This window comes from Lacerta agilis, chromosome 9 (genome assembly GCF_009819535.1).
Source record: "Lacerta agilis isolate rLacAgi1 chromosome 9, rLacAgi1.pri, whole genome shotgun sequence".
Lineage (NCBI taxonomy): Eukaryota > Metazoa > Chordata > Lepidosauria > Squamata > Lacertidae > Lacerta > Lacerta agilis.
In genome coordinates, this window is record NC_046320.1 from 34,526,090 (window position 1) to 34,541,855 (window position 15,766).

General features: G+C 39.0%; 1 protein-coding gene across 1 annotated transcript; it reads right to left on the reverse strand.

The window, feature by feature from the left end:
• Positions 1-916: 916 nt before the first annotated feature.
• TDO2 (tryptophan 2,3-dioxygenase) lies at positions 917-14,609 on the reverse strand. The gene is made up of 13 exons (XM_033160557.1): positions 14,437-14,609; positions 13,814-13,919; positions 10,245-10,321; positions 9,587-9,603; positions 9,473-9,543; positions 8,726-8,853; positions 7,123-7,309; positions 6,592-6,699; positions 5,550-5,661; positions 5,380-5,437; positions 4,139-4,218; positions 2,746-2,836; positions 917-1,536 (listed from the first exon to the last, which is right to left on the reverse strand). Exons 1-13 carry the CDS (start codon positions 14,469-14,471, stop codon positions 1,383-1,385), a joined length of 1,224 nt encoding a protein of 407 aa, XP_033016448.1. The 5' UTR covers positions 14,472-14,609; the 3' UTR covers positions 917-1,382.
• Positions 14,610-15,766: the final 1,157 nt, after the last annotated feature.

Sequence of the window (15,766 nt, forward strand, 5' to 3'; positions counted from 1 at the left end):
AGGCAGTGAGAGATTTCACTTTCTTGGGTTCCATGATCACTGCAGATGGTGACAGCAGTCACGAAATTAGAAGACGCCTGCTTCTTGGGAGAAAAGCAATGACAAACCTAGATAGCATCTTAAAAAGCAAAGACATCACTTTGCCGACAAAGGTCCGTATAGTTAAAGCTATGGTCTTCCCAGTAGTAATGTATGGAAGTGAGAGCTGGACCATAAAGAAGGCTGATCGCCGAAGAATTGATGCTTTTGAATTATGGTGCTGGAGGAGACTCTTGAGAGTCCCATGGACTGCAAGAAGATCAAACCTATCCATTCTCAAAGAAATCAGCCCTGAGTGCTCACTGGAAGGACAGATCCTGAAGTTGAGGCTCCAGTACTTTGGCCACCTCATGAGAAGAGAAGACTCCCTAGAAAAGACCCTGATGTTGGGAAAAATGGAGGGCACAAGGAGAAGGGGACGACAGAGGATGAGATGGCTGGACAGTGTTCTTGAAGCTACTAACATGAGTTTGGCCAAACTGCGAGAGGCAGTGAAGGATAGGCGTGCCTGGCGTGCTCTGGTCCATGGGGTCACGAAGAGTCGGACACGACTGAACGACTGAACAACAACAACAACATAATTGGAGAAGGATGAAATTCAGCTGTGATTGCTTCATAATATATGCCAAGCATTATGTAAAAAAAAATGGTGTTGTGTCTTCCTAAGCCAAGTCAAATATTAGCTCAGTCCCTCAGTAAGGAGTCCTGGAGTCTCTCATAACATTACTCTATTGCCTTAATAACATAATGTGGAATTGATTGTCTCTATGCAGTATAGAAGATCGATGTGGTAAGTGGTACTACATGTTATTATCGCTGAAAAGAGGATTATACAGATTTTGCTACCTTATTTCTTCAGTTACTCAATACTACAGGGTAGATTTTTATTTTTATTTTATTTACAATTATTTCTATGCCACCTCCCAAGGCATGTCACATTAAAACATTATCTTCACAATCACAAAACTCAATAGTACAACCGAAATACATGTCTAAGCAAAAGTCCCAATGCGTGCAGTAGGGATTCCTCCCAAGTAAATGGGTAAAGGACGGCAGCCTAAAATAGTTATCTGAGCAAGCTTAGCAAATCATTGTTAAACAGGGACAACAACAACAACAACAACAGTTCAAACCGTTAAAATAAATGAATCTGAGCTGTTTGCCTCATCATCTCTAAATTTTATTTATAAATTGTAGAGCTGATTATTGTGCTTTAGATGCTATAGTACATTGCACATAAATAGATATAGATTTCTATACTGTTACATACTGTATGCATAAAGTATAATGTTAAAGGACCAAGCTTCATTCAGTTATTTACAAGGAATAGACATGGAAGATTTTCAATCTGAATCATCACTGCTGAAGTAGGAACTGTCACAATATTCTGCTGTGTAAAGGAACTTGTGAACAGTTGGGTTCATTCTGGGGATCCAGTGACGAGGCACCAAATACGTTGAAAGGTTGAACAAATCAACAAACACTTTGTATCGGTCGCTGCAAAGGAAAAAGAAACGCAGTCATATTTTTAAAGGGAGGAATGGTATTCCATATTATTTTCTAGTTCTGTGTGACATGATGGAATGTGAATTTGACATAGATAGTCCTGCTACCAGGAGTTTTCATTTTGTACTGGCTTCCAACACTCATGCTTGAGGGCTGGATGTCATCAGCTAAGGCTCGAGGGGGTAAGCTGGATAGAAAGTGGTGAACTAGGGCCAGGACAGTGCTATGATCTGCAGTGCCAACAACATGGCTCCTGTAGTGGTGGGTCCCTTTTATAAAGTCCACTGTGGCCTGATTCAAGCAGCCGCATGGATTGCAGTATGAAATGTAACCAGATGAACTTATTATAACTCAGATGAAAATTGGGGTAATTTTGACCACAAGAGCAACCACACCAGTGTAGCCACTTATGAACACCATCTTTATGTAGCCACATTTTTCACATTCCCGCATTCATGGCTGGCAGGCAACATCCTTGTCCTAGCTTATAGCAGCCTTCCCCAATCTAGCACCTTCCAGATATTTTGGATCACATCCTCGCATGTGTTGGCTGGGGCAGGTGAGAGTTAATAATAATAATAATAATAATACATTTTTATTTATACCCTGCCCTCCCCGGCCAGGGCCGGGCTCAGGGCGGCTAACACCAAATATAAATTACAATAAAAAGTAATAGGGGGAAAAACCAGTTAATTAAAATACGGCTTAAAATACAACTTAAAATGCAGCCTCATTTTAGTGTAGCCCATAAATCAAGACCATAAAGGGAGGAAACATCAGTTGCGGTCCAAGCGATCTGTGAGGTACCAGATTTGACAAGGCTGGTTTATAGCAATGAATTTACTGCACTAATTAAAGATACCTTTGTTTGTCCTGAACCTGCTACCAGTCACTTTCACTGGGTGGGAAAAAAAAATCTAGTGTTTTGAAATAGGGAAATAAACTTATTTCTCCATCTTTACTCTCCCTGTAAACTGTTAAAATCATATTTGTTAGTAGCAGTGTCATCTTTTTTTTTTATTTAAAAGAAAACCCTCAGACACAAATTTTGAAACAGTGTTAAAGCAAATATGTTCAATGTTCAAAAAAATGGCTCTCTTCTTTCTTTTTTCATATCACCATCCTTTTTTGACTTGTCCATGTGCCTTGCCATTTATGAAACATGACTATAAAGTGGAACTCTATTTCCTATAGACTCACCTCACAGTTGAGCGTAAATACTGATATCCTGAGGATCCTCCAGTCCCAGCCTTGCTGCCAATCATTCTGTGCACCATACACACATGGTTATCTAAATAGATGAAGTTTTTTTTTTTAAGTGCGTATCTCATTAAAAAGGCTATCCTATTACAACTGGAATGGTCCTTTAAAAAGTTATATAATGGATAGCTTGGCTTCTCTGTATTGCAAACTAGAGTGTCTTTACGTTAACATATTTCCCCCAACTATATAATTAAATAATATCGGCACATATCATGCTTTGCAATACCTGCCTATCTTTAGAGTTTTTAAAGTGTCTTGTATAAGGCAGTTCAGTATCCTATTGCAGAGGAGGCTGAAACTGAATGGCCTACTGAATGTGAATTCATGGGAAAGGCAAGATTTGAATTGGGAGACTTTCTGAATTGTAACTCAATGTTTTGCCACTGTGCATCTAGTTATAAGACAATGTTATTCAGTTAACTAGTTCAGGTAAAGAAGAAGAAGATAGGGGTGAATATTTTTCTAATAGACAAGGTAGATCCCCCAATAGACAAGGTAGATCTAATAGAAAGGATAGATCCCCAAATACCAAGTAGAAAACTGCAGATATGTACTTACTGAGAGACAAAGGGTCTGTCTGCAGTATTTGTTCACCATGAGTCATTGGTGTACATATTTCAGGAATCTGTAATGCATCTTTGCTCTCTTATCACACCACAACAGTGTTAGTTTGTGGTCTGTGTGCAAAGCTGCCAGGTGTCATCCACATGTAACAGCAGGGAGTAAGTAGTTGTGCGATTTCCCATGTTTTGTAGGACAAGCATGAATTAATTAGCCACACATTTAATCAGTCAGTTCTCTGTACAACCTCTTGGGTTTTCAGTAGTAGCAATGTGCGTTAGCAGTGACTCTGGGGTTGCAGCACTCATCCCGCTTTATCGGCCGAGGGACTCGGCATACAGCTCCCGGGTCATGTGGCCAGCATGACTCAGCCGCTTCTGGCGAACCAGAGCAGTGCATGGAAACGCTGTTTACCTTCCCGCCGTAGCGGTACCTATTAATCTACTTGCACTTCGTGCTTTTGAACTGCTAGGTTGGCAGGAGCAGGGACTGAGAAATGGGAGCTCACCCCGTCGCAGGGATTCAAACCACTGACCACCTGATTGGCAAGCCCTGGGCTGGGCTCTGTGGTTTAATCCACAGCACCACCCACATCCCATGTGAATTTTTGTACTTTTGTCCATTTAATGTATTTATTTTTCCCCAATTTGAACTATAAGATGGTGGGGGGGGGGTTTTAGTCAAAATGAGAGTACCCCTAAACATTTTGGGGGGGTAGCACTGTGCATTAGTGTGTTGTGGAGGTCATAGCACAGGAGAGAAAACTTACATCTCCATTTAGTCATCAGCACATCAATATCCATCAGAGAAGTGAGGAGCTGAAAAGGAACCTGAAAACGAGGCTCCTCTCTTAAGGAGGTGGGGAGGACAGAGGGAAAAGTCATTAATGTGCTAAAATTATCATTTTCTACTTTATGTATCAAACGAAAAGACGCATTGATAAATACATGCTATGCTATATTTTATCCTAAACTTTGCAAAAGTAGTTTAATGGCCTGCTATGGTTGAAATGTTGCTATTTCAAAAACAGCAGTAAATTGATAACAAAGATAACATTCGTAATTGGCGTCTCACAAGATTATATGGTTTCTGCTTCTATTCTTTGTACTGACATATATATGAGTTAATAGGAGCTGGAGAGGGGAGTTTCATGCTGCTGGTTTCATAAGCTTAAAGGCACAATTGTTTATTGACTCTAGATCACGTGGAATTCAGCAGCTAAATTATAACCAGCTTCCACAGAAGATAGAAAGATGGGCAGTGCATTCCTGTGCAAGTTTTCTGAGAAGTAAATCCCATTGTGTTTTGTAGGGTTTACTTCCTAGCAAGTATATTTAGGGTACAGTTCTATGATCCCTTGGAGGATGTTTCAAAAGGCAGACTTGCCTCTTCCACACCCCAGCTTTAAGAATGCTTAGCCTTACACTTTATTTACCAATAGTAATTGAAACATAATGTGAAATCCTAGAATGTTTCATTCTGAAATCCAAGCCCCTTCCCAACCTTCTACAATTTACCCAGGCAAAGTCTGCAGGGGGCATCTACTTGCAAAAATCCAAATACAGCCGCACCTTGGTTGTCAAACACCTTGCAACTCGAACGTTTTGGCTCCCGAACGCCGCAAACCCAGAAGTGAGTGTTCTGGTTTGGGAATGTTATTTGGAATCCAAACATCCCACGCGGCTTCCAATTGAGTGCAAGAAGCTCCTGCAGCCAATCGGAAGCTGTGCTTTGGTTTTCAAATGTTTTCGGAAGTTGAATGGACTTCCAGAACAGATTTTGTTCAAGAACCAAGGTACGACTGTACTAAGAATATTTCACTCTCAAAACCAGCAACCACACTTGGAAAAGACAGCGGGAATGTGGTTTGTTTGTTTTTTAAAAGTTTTTATAAAAAAAAAAAAACACTCTCTGAGGAAGAAAACAAGATTGCTAGTGGGAGAGATTTTACGGGGATGAGTCACCCTTTAAGAGAGAGATTTTACAGGGCTGAGTCACCCTTTAATGTACCTGTAGAAGTAGATCATTAAAGCTCCTTTCATTGCTTTGTAAGACAGCCGTCTTTCACCTGCAAATTGTAATGCATGTTAAATAATATATCAGTTTTATTACAGCTTAGTTCCATCTGGTATGCTAGAAACTAGCAATTCACATCTGCACACTCTAATGAGCCTACCTACCTTTACTAAGGAGATGTTCATGGCGTTTTTCATCAAACAATGAAATGAGCACTTCTTTTTGTTTCTGAAGTTCTGCCAGTTGATCTTCTTTTTCCTCCAAGTCTTGTTTGGCCTTTTGAAGTCACATCAATTATTTATTTTAAAAACATACTAAAAGCTTCACTTTTTCATTGATTTGCATAAAATGGAATGTGTCCTAAGTTCCAAAATTTTCATTAAGAACTCAGTTATGCTGACCCAAAATGCACTCAACGTCATCCAATCATTCTCAGCTTTCTTCATGAACTCTCCATCTCAGTTCTCCTCATCCTCATGAATAGGGAGCAAAACACACACACACCTGCTAATTCTTCCATTAACTTATTCACAATTTTTTTCCATACATGAATATTAAATCTCTGTTTAACATCCCATGGGGCAACATGGGAATTAGACTTCTGATAACAAGTTCAGTGACTGGACTTCAGAGATGGACTTGAGACAGCCTTAACTGTCATGAGAGAACAAAACTCCCAATTACCACTCAATGGACTTTGGGAACTGAAGTTCTTTGAAGGGGTTATGGAATCCTGAGAAAGTACTCCTGGTACTGTCACAGAATTGCCCACAGAATGTTTGTAGGAAATATATCCCTTATTCCAAATTACTGAATTGGCAATGAGCTCATGAGCAGTAAAGATGAAAATTTTGTTTCATAGAGGCAGCCAAATGGATGAGTGGCACTTGGAAAAATCAAACACACACACGTATGTGTATGTGTATATGTGTGTGTGTGTGTGTGTCCACAAGGTACTACCTTTGTGTGTACATCACCACATGATCCACATGATAATACAAGCATAAATGATTCCTTATAGCTTGAGTGATTTTCAGCTATGTTAGAACCACATATTCTTACATGGGGGGGAAATGGATCACACAGGCATGCTTAGATTTCTCTTCCTCCAAAATGCAGGGATAATTGTTCATACAGGTGGAACTGCACCCTGGAAGTTTCGTTGCAAAAAACAAGCATTAAGGATCTGTGGCAAATTATGTTTACCTGCACCATTGCAAACTCTTCTTCCAGTCCCTTCAGTACATTCACCTCAAACTTCCCCCAGAAATTAAATCCTTCTGGTTCAAGTCCTGGCGTTCTCTCCAACCATGCCTTGGAAAACAAAATAGATAAACTATTATGTAGGTTACATAGCTTGTACTGATAATATTTGATGTTTTAGTATGTGAAGTGGCAACAACAGTCTTAAGAAAGACATATGAAAATGTGTAGGCTTAAAAATAGCACGGTGTTTACATTTGAACATAGCAGTTTCTATTGGGATAGGGACTACTTTATTGACATCCCCCCCCGACATGCATAATGACTAATTGTTGTTATTGTTATTGTTATTGTTATTAATTACCGACCCTTCACCCTAAGACCACAGGGCAGTTTACAGCATTAAAAACCATCACATTAAAAAAACAACTTACAATGCCTACTCCCAAATCAAGGTGATACTTGCAAGTAAAAGTAAATTATTAGTTTTTCAAACTGTGCATAGAAAGAAATCAGTAGAAGGCAAACTCATACTTCCACTAGCTGCAATAGAGTTGGCTCCTGTTCAGATTTAAGCAATAATTCGTTCTCCTTTCCCTTGAAGTTATCCCGGTAATGTCTTCTGTTATATGGGACTCTCAGACTTTGAGGGACACCAATCTTGTTCTCCAGCAGTCGAAACTGTAAGCTCTGAAATCCTGAAGCTGGACTCAAATAATCTCTTTGAGGATAGATTAAAAAAAATACAATTGAGGATAGAATGTAAAAAACACGTTTTCATTTTATCTGTAAGCCACCTTGAGTCCATCAGGGGGAAAGGCAGGATATAAATAAATCTAGTAGTAGTAGTAGTAATAATAATAATAATAATAATAGTATACAAATAGTGTTAATAGACACTTTTGAGCAACCCATTCCCACAGTCCAAATGTATTTCTATGTTTGATTGAAAATTTATTAAAAACAATGAGATATTCAATGCAGGAAGCTGCCCTCAGCATTTTAGTGCAAATTTCTCCTAATTATACATATTTTCATGTAATTTTGCCTAACATTCATATTTTTACAAAGCAATTTTGCCTAATATAACACATTTTTGTATGCCTTTTTTGCTAACGTGTGCTTTTATACAAACGAATTACCAAAGTATATGAATTTTGTCTGCAAAATGGAACTGCAAAATTCTGAGAAGTGCAAATTTCAAAGGATGGCTGTGTTTCAGTTCACATATTGTTTTGGAAAGTGCAAACTAAGGAAGTTTTCCTCTAAATGCAAACAGAATCAAATTTCTACCTCATTGCTACTTACTGATAAGGATTGCCCTCTTCTCAAAACCTGTAATTAAGGGAGGAAATTGCAACTCAAAACAGAGTTGCCTGCTACATACCAAGTGAATTTCAAGTTTGGCACTGAGCATAAGTACGTGAAATTATTGCACTTTGTGTCTTGATTACCCTGCACGTCTCTCCCTTTTGCCTGCTATTTACTCTGTGTTGGATTTTAAATTATAAGTTTCTGGTGCAGAGGCCTGCCTTCTTGTGCTTCATAAAGTGTCTCAAACAGTGATGGTACAACAATGGAATTTGCTCCCGCAAGAGGTAGTGATGGCCACCAACTTGGATGGTTTTAAAAGAGGATTAGATAGATTCATGGAAGATAAGGCTATCCATGGCTGCTTGTTGAAGCAGTATGCCTCTTCATACCAGTTGCTGGGAACCACACGGGCATCTCTATGGCCATGTGAAAACAGACTGCTGGAGTTGATAAGCCTTTGGCTTTATCCCACAGGTCTCCAGCATTCATAATGACCACAATAATAATGGAGTGTGGTACAGCTTCTTCGCTAAATCCCAAAGTATAGCCACATCTCTGTTGGCAGTGCAAACATTAAAATAATCGAATGCTTCCCTTGGAGCTGTGAGATGGGAGACCTAGGGTTGCCATATTTTGAAGAACAAAAAAAAAGAGGACACATTTGCCAACTTCTTCTTTTAACTATGGATCGCTATCATGACTCTACCCATGAAAAGTAGGGCAAGTTCAGGAAAAAGAGGACATGTGGCAACCCTATGAGGTGCTCAATTACTTATGGACACAGCTAAGCATGAGAAATCAAATAATCAAATACAGTGTTTACCTGAAATCAAAGAAGTCCAGGGCAGTCATTGTTTCCAGAACAGAAAATTGTTCCACAAGTAGTTTAAGAATCATTGTTATCCTGTTCATTCGAGTGACAACCTTAAGCATGTTTCTCTCATCTCTCACCTTAGTAGAAAAAGACATCATATCATGACTCAACTGGCAAGGGAGAGCAGGGCCTCTATAGGTTATTCTAATTAGGGCTGTGTCACCTGGATATGTTTTAATCACCTGCGTTTCAATTTGAATAATAGCCCAATCAATTGAATCTGCATATGAGGAAACAAACAAATTGTTCTTAAGTGTCACACTAAGGATCATCGTAAACTCTGTTTGGGAGTCTATTAGCTGCTGGGATGTGCCCATTTCTCTGTTTGCCATGCACTTCCCACTGGCATATCCTTACTGCTGTCCATGCTTTTGGGAAGATATGGGCAGCCAAACAAATGCATGTACCGGTAAACTGTCCTTGTGAACAGGAACCTTAAGGCTTCAACTGATGGAGCCTCTACATGTTTTGAGGCTGTCCTGCTGCAGATATTCTCCCAAATAAATACAAAGATATCACTGGGGAAGGATAAGAGTGGAGCACAATGGTGAGAGCCTTCTCTCCTTCCTCCCATGAATAGGTCTTTAGAATAAGATGCCTGAACAGGGGTTGAATTTCAAATATTCAGTGATTATTTGGTGAAAAATAGAAATAATAGGGTTTTTTCATTAGCTATCTTATATCTCTCTTACTTACGTGACCATTTTGGAAAATCACTCGAACTGAATCCAGTTCCCACAGAATCTGCTTGAACCACAGTTCATAAGCTGAAATCAAAAGGCACTGTTCTTAGTTTCACTTCTTAGGGACAGTGACAATGAGTTAAGCTGAAATATCAGAAGTTGATCATCGCCATATCTATTACGAAATTGTCATATGGAAAAGTTGTTATCATTACTTAAAGGTAGAATCTGTAAATAAAATGCTTATACATACTGACTCCAGTTTTTCTGGCCTCAAGTAACCTTCTTAAATTGCCTTATCTGGCCCCTCTCTGCCCTTCCACTTCAATGACTTCTGCAGCCATAAGGAATTTTAACAGGATGGCCTCCGTTGTAGTCAGCAAAAGACCCCTGAACTGGCCCTTATATGCGTCTAGTGTAAATATGTTATCCAATTTCTACAGCATATATAGTTCACTGAATGTATAGGCTAGCAGGTTTTGTTTAAAAAAAAAAACCAACCAACCAGCTTTCCTTGATACTCATCTAAAATGGTTGGTACCAAGGCATTTAGAGATTTCCCCCACAAACTTCCCCATAAAAATTAAAAAATGGGGCAAGGTTTCTGAGGAATGGATAATAGATGTCCATGTGCTCTCATTGTATGCATGCATTATTATTCATTCATAACTCTGACCAATATGATAAATACGACAATAATTTCATCATCAGATAATCAAGTGGGGCTGGACTGTACAGCATTTGCTCTGCTCCTGCTTCTTCTGAAAGGTTACCTTGGTGGTCACAATAACAGATGTTCATCGTGGATTCTGTTCCCCTTCTTTTCACTCTGAAGCTCCTGAGCATTCAGTATTTTGTCCAGCTTTAAAAGTAAGACATAGAAATAGTATATTTAATTCTCACAAAACTTTTCTCGGTTCGGCTTAAAAAATATATTAAACAATCAACACGAACAACTTTTTATGTTCAGAACTGTGTTGGAGCTTCACAGATTCCCCTCCCCTCCCCACCGCTGCCCAAAAAATTAAGAGTAATATCCAAATGAGTTGTGCTCATTGGTTTGGGGGATAATTTGATTTGGTTTGCATTTAAAGCTGAATCTAGCAAATTTGCACTTTCCAAACAATATGACAACCAGAGTGCAGCCATCCTTTGAAATTTACACATATCCGAACTTGTGATGCAGTTCTCCAACCAAAGAATGTTTGCAAAAATGCACATATTACGAGTTACAGGTAGGTAGCCGTGTTGGTCTGCCATAGTCAAAACAAAACAAAAAAAGCTTTCTGAAGAAGTGTGTATGCACACAAAAGCTCATACCAAGAACAAACTTAATTGGTATCTAAGGTGCTACTGGAAGGAATTTTTTTATTTTTATTTTGTTTTGCACATATTACGGTAAAATGTGCATAAAATGAATCTATTAGTGAAAACAACACACAAAAATGCAATTTAAGGAGAAACCACTTCCCAAAATGTGTGCATTAGTCAAAACTGCATTCAAAAATATATGTGTTAATAATTATAGGATCTGTACTTTGTTAAGGGTGCTGAGAATTGGTAGGGGACCCCTCTGTTTGTTTCACAGAGCTACAATTCTCAGAGTTTTCTGTAAGGTCTCCTAACAGCACCATTAGGAAACACCCAGAATTATTTGGGCAAAGCCATAACTATTAAAGTGGTATCAGAGCACTTTAAATATATAGGGTGAATGTGGCCACATAACTTGTTTTGCTATTGTAGCTTTTGTTTTTCTGTCTGAGATGTCATTCCAAAAAGTTGTTTTGATTCAGTACTGTCCGGTACAGTCTATACTGAATAACAGCAGCTCTCCAAGGTCTTATTTCCTCAGCCCTGCCTGGAAATGCTACTGAGTTAATGTTTTCATAGGGCTTTGTCTTGTAAGCCATCTTTAAGCACTTGTCAAAAGGTTGCTCTTAAACCCTGCAAATAAATGAGAAGAAGGACAATTGTTTGAATTATCTGTTGATACCGTTGTCTGGCAGCTGTCTACCTAGGCCTGGCCGGTTGCTCTTTAATAGAAAGGATAAATGGTCAGAAGTATGCCCTAGGTCATATGGTGTTGAAGAAAACTGAGCCACTGGTCCATTTAACCTGGTATTATCCACTCTGATGGGCAAGTGCTCGCCAGAGTCTCAGGGAAAGGACTTTTCCATCACCTCATCCTTTTAACTGGAGATGCTGGAAATTGAACACGGGACCTTTCACATATAACACTAACACTAAGCAATGCCCCTTGAAAGAGAAATATTATAAATATCAACAAGTCCATAAGTGAGAACTTTAAGCTTGGGGAAAAATCCACTTCTCATCACTGAATGAGACAGGATTTTTTAATTTTATTTTTTTGGGGGGTGACTACTAAACAGATGAGATTAACATTGAGGTATTCAGAAACCCTGTCCCTAATCATTGTCTGTGGTAGCCAGGCATACAATCAATCAATCAATTTATTTATTGCATTAGCCATATGGCCATAGCACATAGTAAAAGACCAGGCAGTGGCCTGGCGCGATTATACAAAGAATACTACAGATACAGTTAAAATATAGATGTAAAATCGTGCTGTATAATACAGATAAAAAAGAGAACAATAGCAGGGCATGTCGACAGTGTCCATATCAGGAAGATAGATAGGACTGAAGCTAAGGCAAGTTAGCTGAAAAGGTGGTCCTGAGTTTCAGGGCCTGTCATGTATAGATGGCCATGTCCACGTGAAATCAAGGGGTTGGCATCCGCCAGTAGTATTTCATGCGGCCATCATCCCTGGTGATAGTCGGCGGGATTAGATAGTCGGTGGGATTAGATTAGATCCATCGTAGCAAGAGCCCTATCAAGATAATACCTTTTACAAATCGCTTGCTGAAACTCCAAATTCTCTATTAGCTAAACAAGCCTTCTTAGCCTTACCGGCAGCAGCACCTGGTCAAGGGGCATGGAGATCATCTGCGATCGCTATTCCTTTCCAGATTTCGCCGCCCTATCCTCATGGGACAAAGACAAAATTCGCGACTGGATTCTTGCTAGGGATGCTGCCTTTGATCAAGAACTATCTAATGCGGCCAGACTCTCCACATGGTTCCCCCCGCGTGAAGGTAGTTAGATCTCTGGCCCACTATTTGAGTGATCTGATAAATCCTACGCTAAGAAGGGCCTTTACACTATCTTGATTTCATGCAATCCCCACAGCATTCTTACAGGGTGTATTTCCAATACTCCTCTGGATCTTCGACTCTGCCCATGCAACAAAGGAAAGATACGAGGACTATATTCACTTTTTCCTCTACTGCCCACTATATGTTTCAATAAGACCCAGGCATACAAACACACAAATTTGCTCCATGATGGCTTATTGTCAGGCAGGATTTGTGGTCTATGCAGGCTTTTGTAATGTAATGAAAATCATCATCAGACTTCTGCCAAAAAAAACCTCTCAGCTGACACAGAGTAACAGAACTGCTAGTACTAACAACACCTTCACTCTTAAAACCATTTTCTGATTCAGATCCCCCTCTCAAAAACAAAAAGTGAAATAGAGATAAACTTTAGAAAGCATAGCTTAGTGAAAACCTTGATAATTTTTAAACTTTTAATTATCTATTATTATAGTTGCATTTGCATAGTTTAGTGGCAATTGTTATCATTCTTACTATTTTTTTTAAATAAAAATTGGTACTGTAATTTGGTTTGTTTGTTTGCAAAGGGCATTCTGATCACCCCCACCCTGGCAAAATTCACGGAAAAATTAGAAATGCCTGGGGGAAAACAAAAAAGCAAAATTCACGGAAAATTAGAAATGCCTGGGGGAAAACAAAGCTAGAATACATAAAGGCTGCAATCCTATACCCACTTATGTGGGAGTAGGACTTATCAACACCTCTGTTTGCTTTGCAACTTTCCCCCTGGGAAACCAATTTTTTTAGTGCTGAATTGGCCGTTGTCTTTTCCATGGATTGCTGTTTGTTCTGATTTAGCGCCCAAGAGTGAGTTTTCCAGGGGAAAGTGGTGAGGTAAAGGCAAAACCTCTCAGACTCATGCCTAGAAAGTGTGGGTCAAGCGGGAAACAGTTCAGACTCAAGCGTTTTTTAGGCATGGGTCAAGCAGAAGTGTGGAAAAGCCCTAAGTGCCAATGAACTTGGTGGAACTTGCTTCTGAGTAGATACGTATATGAACGAGCTGTTAAATATATCACTATTATGAAGGATATATTAGCTACTACAGAAGATGTGGGTAATTATTTTGTGTAGCCACAAATGTTCAGTATGTTTGCAATTGACTACTTGCAAAAGGTCCAGCTGTCATTGCTGAAGCTGCACCACTAAGTCAAACTGACCTGCAGATAGTCTCCATAGATGAGGCCACCTTTGCTAGCTTTGTTTAGCCCTTCTTGTGATTTGTCGCCTTCCTCATCCTCCAGTGACAGCTTCTTAAAATTAAATCTAGGAATAAAAAAATAGACATTCCTAATAACAGTAAAAGTGATATTGAGTGTATACAGCCTAAAGATCTCTTACAGAAAGTATTCAATGTTAGCAAGAGTAAAAATAGTTCAGATCATTCAAATTTGCCTTAGAGTGATTATATATTCATATTATATATACTAATGGAAGTGACCAAGGGACGCATACTTGTTCTGACATTATGACGGTTCATGTTTTTAATATAACTGAAAAATACTGATTCAGCAGTTCCATCTTTTAGTGTTAAAAGCAATATAAAATATGCCACATCAGTTGCTAAGATCCCAAAATGTAGCTTCGTGTGATTTGTTTTAAAAATATACCCTTTTAGTAGTTAATTAACTACCCATTAGGCAGTGTTTTATTCTTTCTTTTTGTCCTCTTAAAGTTTGGTCATTCATAACATACCCTCCAACATTCCTCAGAAAACAGGGACATTCTGTTCTGTGCCTATCTTAATTACTTCCTTATTCTTTAAAGAGAGAAATGTACTTACTGGTATTTGTTCTCCCAAAATGGACACCCACTCATGACTCCAGAATCCAATGACACACTGAGTCAGAATCACCTGGAGGTAAAATATATTGACATTTCCTAAATGCTAGCAGAACCTTTTTGTGTAACCTGATCCCATGATTTAAGCCAATCCCCCTATTCAATAGCCATTCCTCTTGTCATTCAGCTACAATCATAGAGTATATCCTGAAACAAACTCCATGAAATATTTGTTTTGTCGACTGGCCTTGGTTCAACCCAAAGAAGAACTGCAGAAATGGCCATAAAGGTCAAGGGGTCACAGTGTGAGCAACTTGTGCTGCAGTTGCATCCAACTGATCATTTTCAGCTACGCACAAAGTTTGAAATCAAAGTTGAGTGAAATGACAGACAAGCGGATTGGTGTCTTTTTCATGGAGTCAAGAACATCCTTAATTGTTGAAAGAAGAATGCCATGTTTAAGAGTTCAAATTCTGAAAGCAATTCTGAAAAAGGAAACTAATGAAATGCATATTATGAAGGTAACAAGAAATACTTTCTAGCAATAAACCTATAATTCAGGCAATCAAACGCTCACGTTTTAAATTAAAATGAAACATGTTTTGAGGGCTTGTTAAGTCTTTCGGGGAAGGGGGGAGCTTAACTTTAAAAGAGCTTTGAACTTTCACAGTAAGTTTCCCAAGTCCCGGTTTTATTTGTTAAACATTGTTACTCAATTCCATCTAATCATTAACAGAGTACTGTTGAAGTAAGTGATAGTGTCTTCTCACTGTGCCTCTGTTGTATTATATCTTTGGTATACAACACAGTCATATAAAGGGGAAAGATGAGTATAATCCCAATGATAGAATGTTCCTTTTCTTAGTAACCTTATTTAAAGTAATCAAACAGTTATATATGAAACAATTACTCAAGAAAATAGAATACAGAATACCATTTAATGGGAGAAAACAAAATATAAAATACTGTACTGGCCTGAATAAAACCACATACCCCCTCCCAAATTCTGACCGTGAAAAGTTAAAGTGCGGCTTATATTCGCGAACTTTCAAAAATTGGGTTTTACTCCAGTATTGTCTGCTGCTTTTAAACACTGCTGCAAAAGCCACACTGTGCTCACACCATCCCTTGCAACAGCAACCCCCCCAGAAAATTAACAAGCTGAAAGGTGCTAGCACACACCAAACGCAAGCAGGAATACAAACCTCTCTTCCTTCAATAACCAGTAAATGCAGTCGCAGGATCATAGAACAGGCAAATCACAGCTGATCGGGAAAAAATCGCTTCACAGCTGTTTTTTCTTCGCCACACCAGCACAGCAGGCGAAGGTA

What these genes read in the sequence shown, in the direction of transcription:
- TDO2 (XM_033160557.1), bottom strand. Translation starts at nt 14,471, where the DNA reads ATGAGTGGGTGTCCATTTTGGGAGAACAAATACCA. An exon ending in TCTATGGAGACTATCTGCAG is followed by an intron (nt 10,322 to 13,813) that starts GTCAGTTTGACT and finishes TTACTTTTAAAG; the next exon opens with CTGGACAAAATACTGAATGC. An exon ending in TGAACATCTCCTTAGTAAAG is followed by an intron (nt 5,438 to 5,549) that starts GTAGGTAGGCTC and finishes TACAATTTGCAG; the next exon opens with GTGAAAGACGGCTGTCTTAC.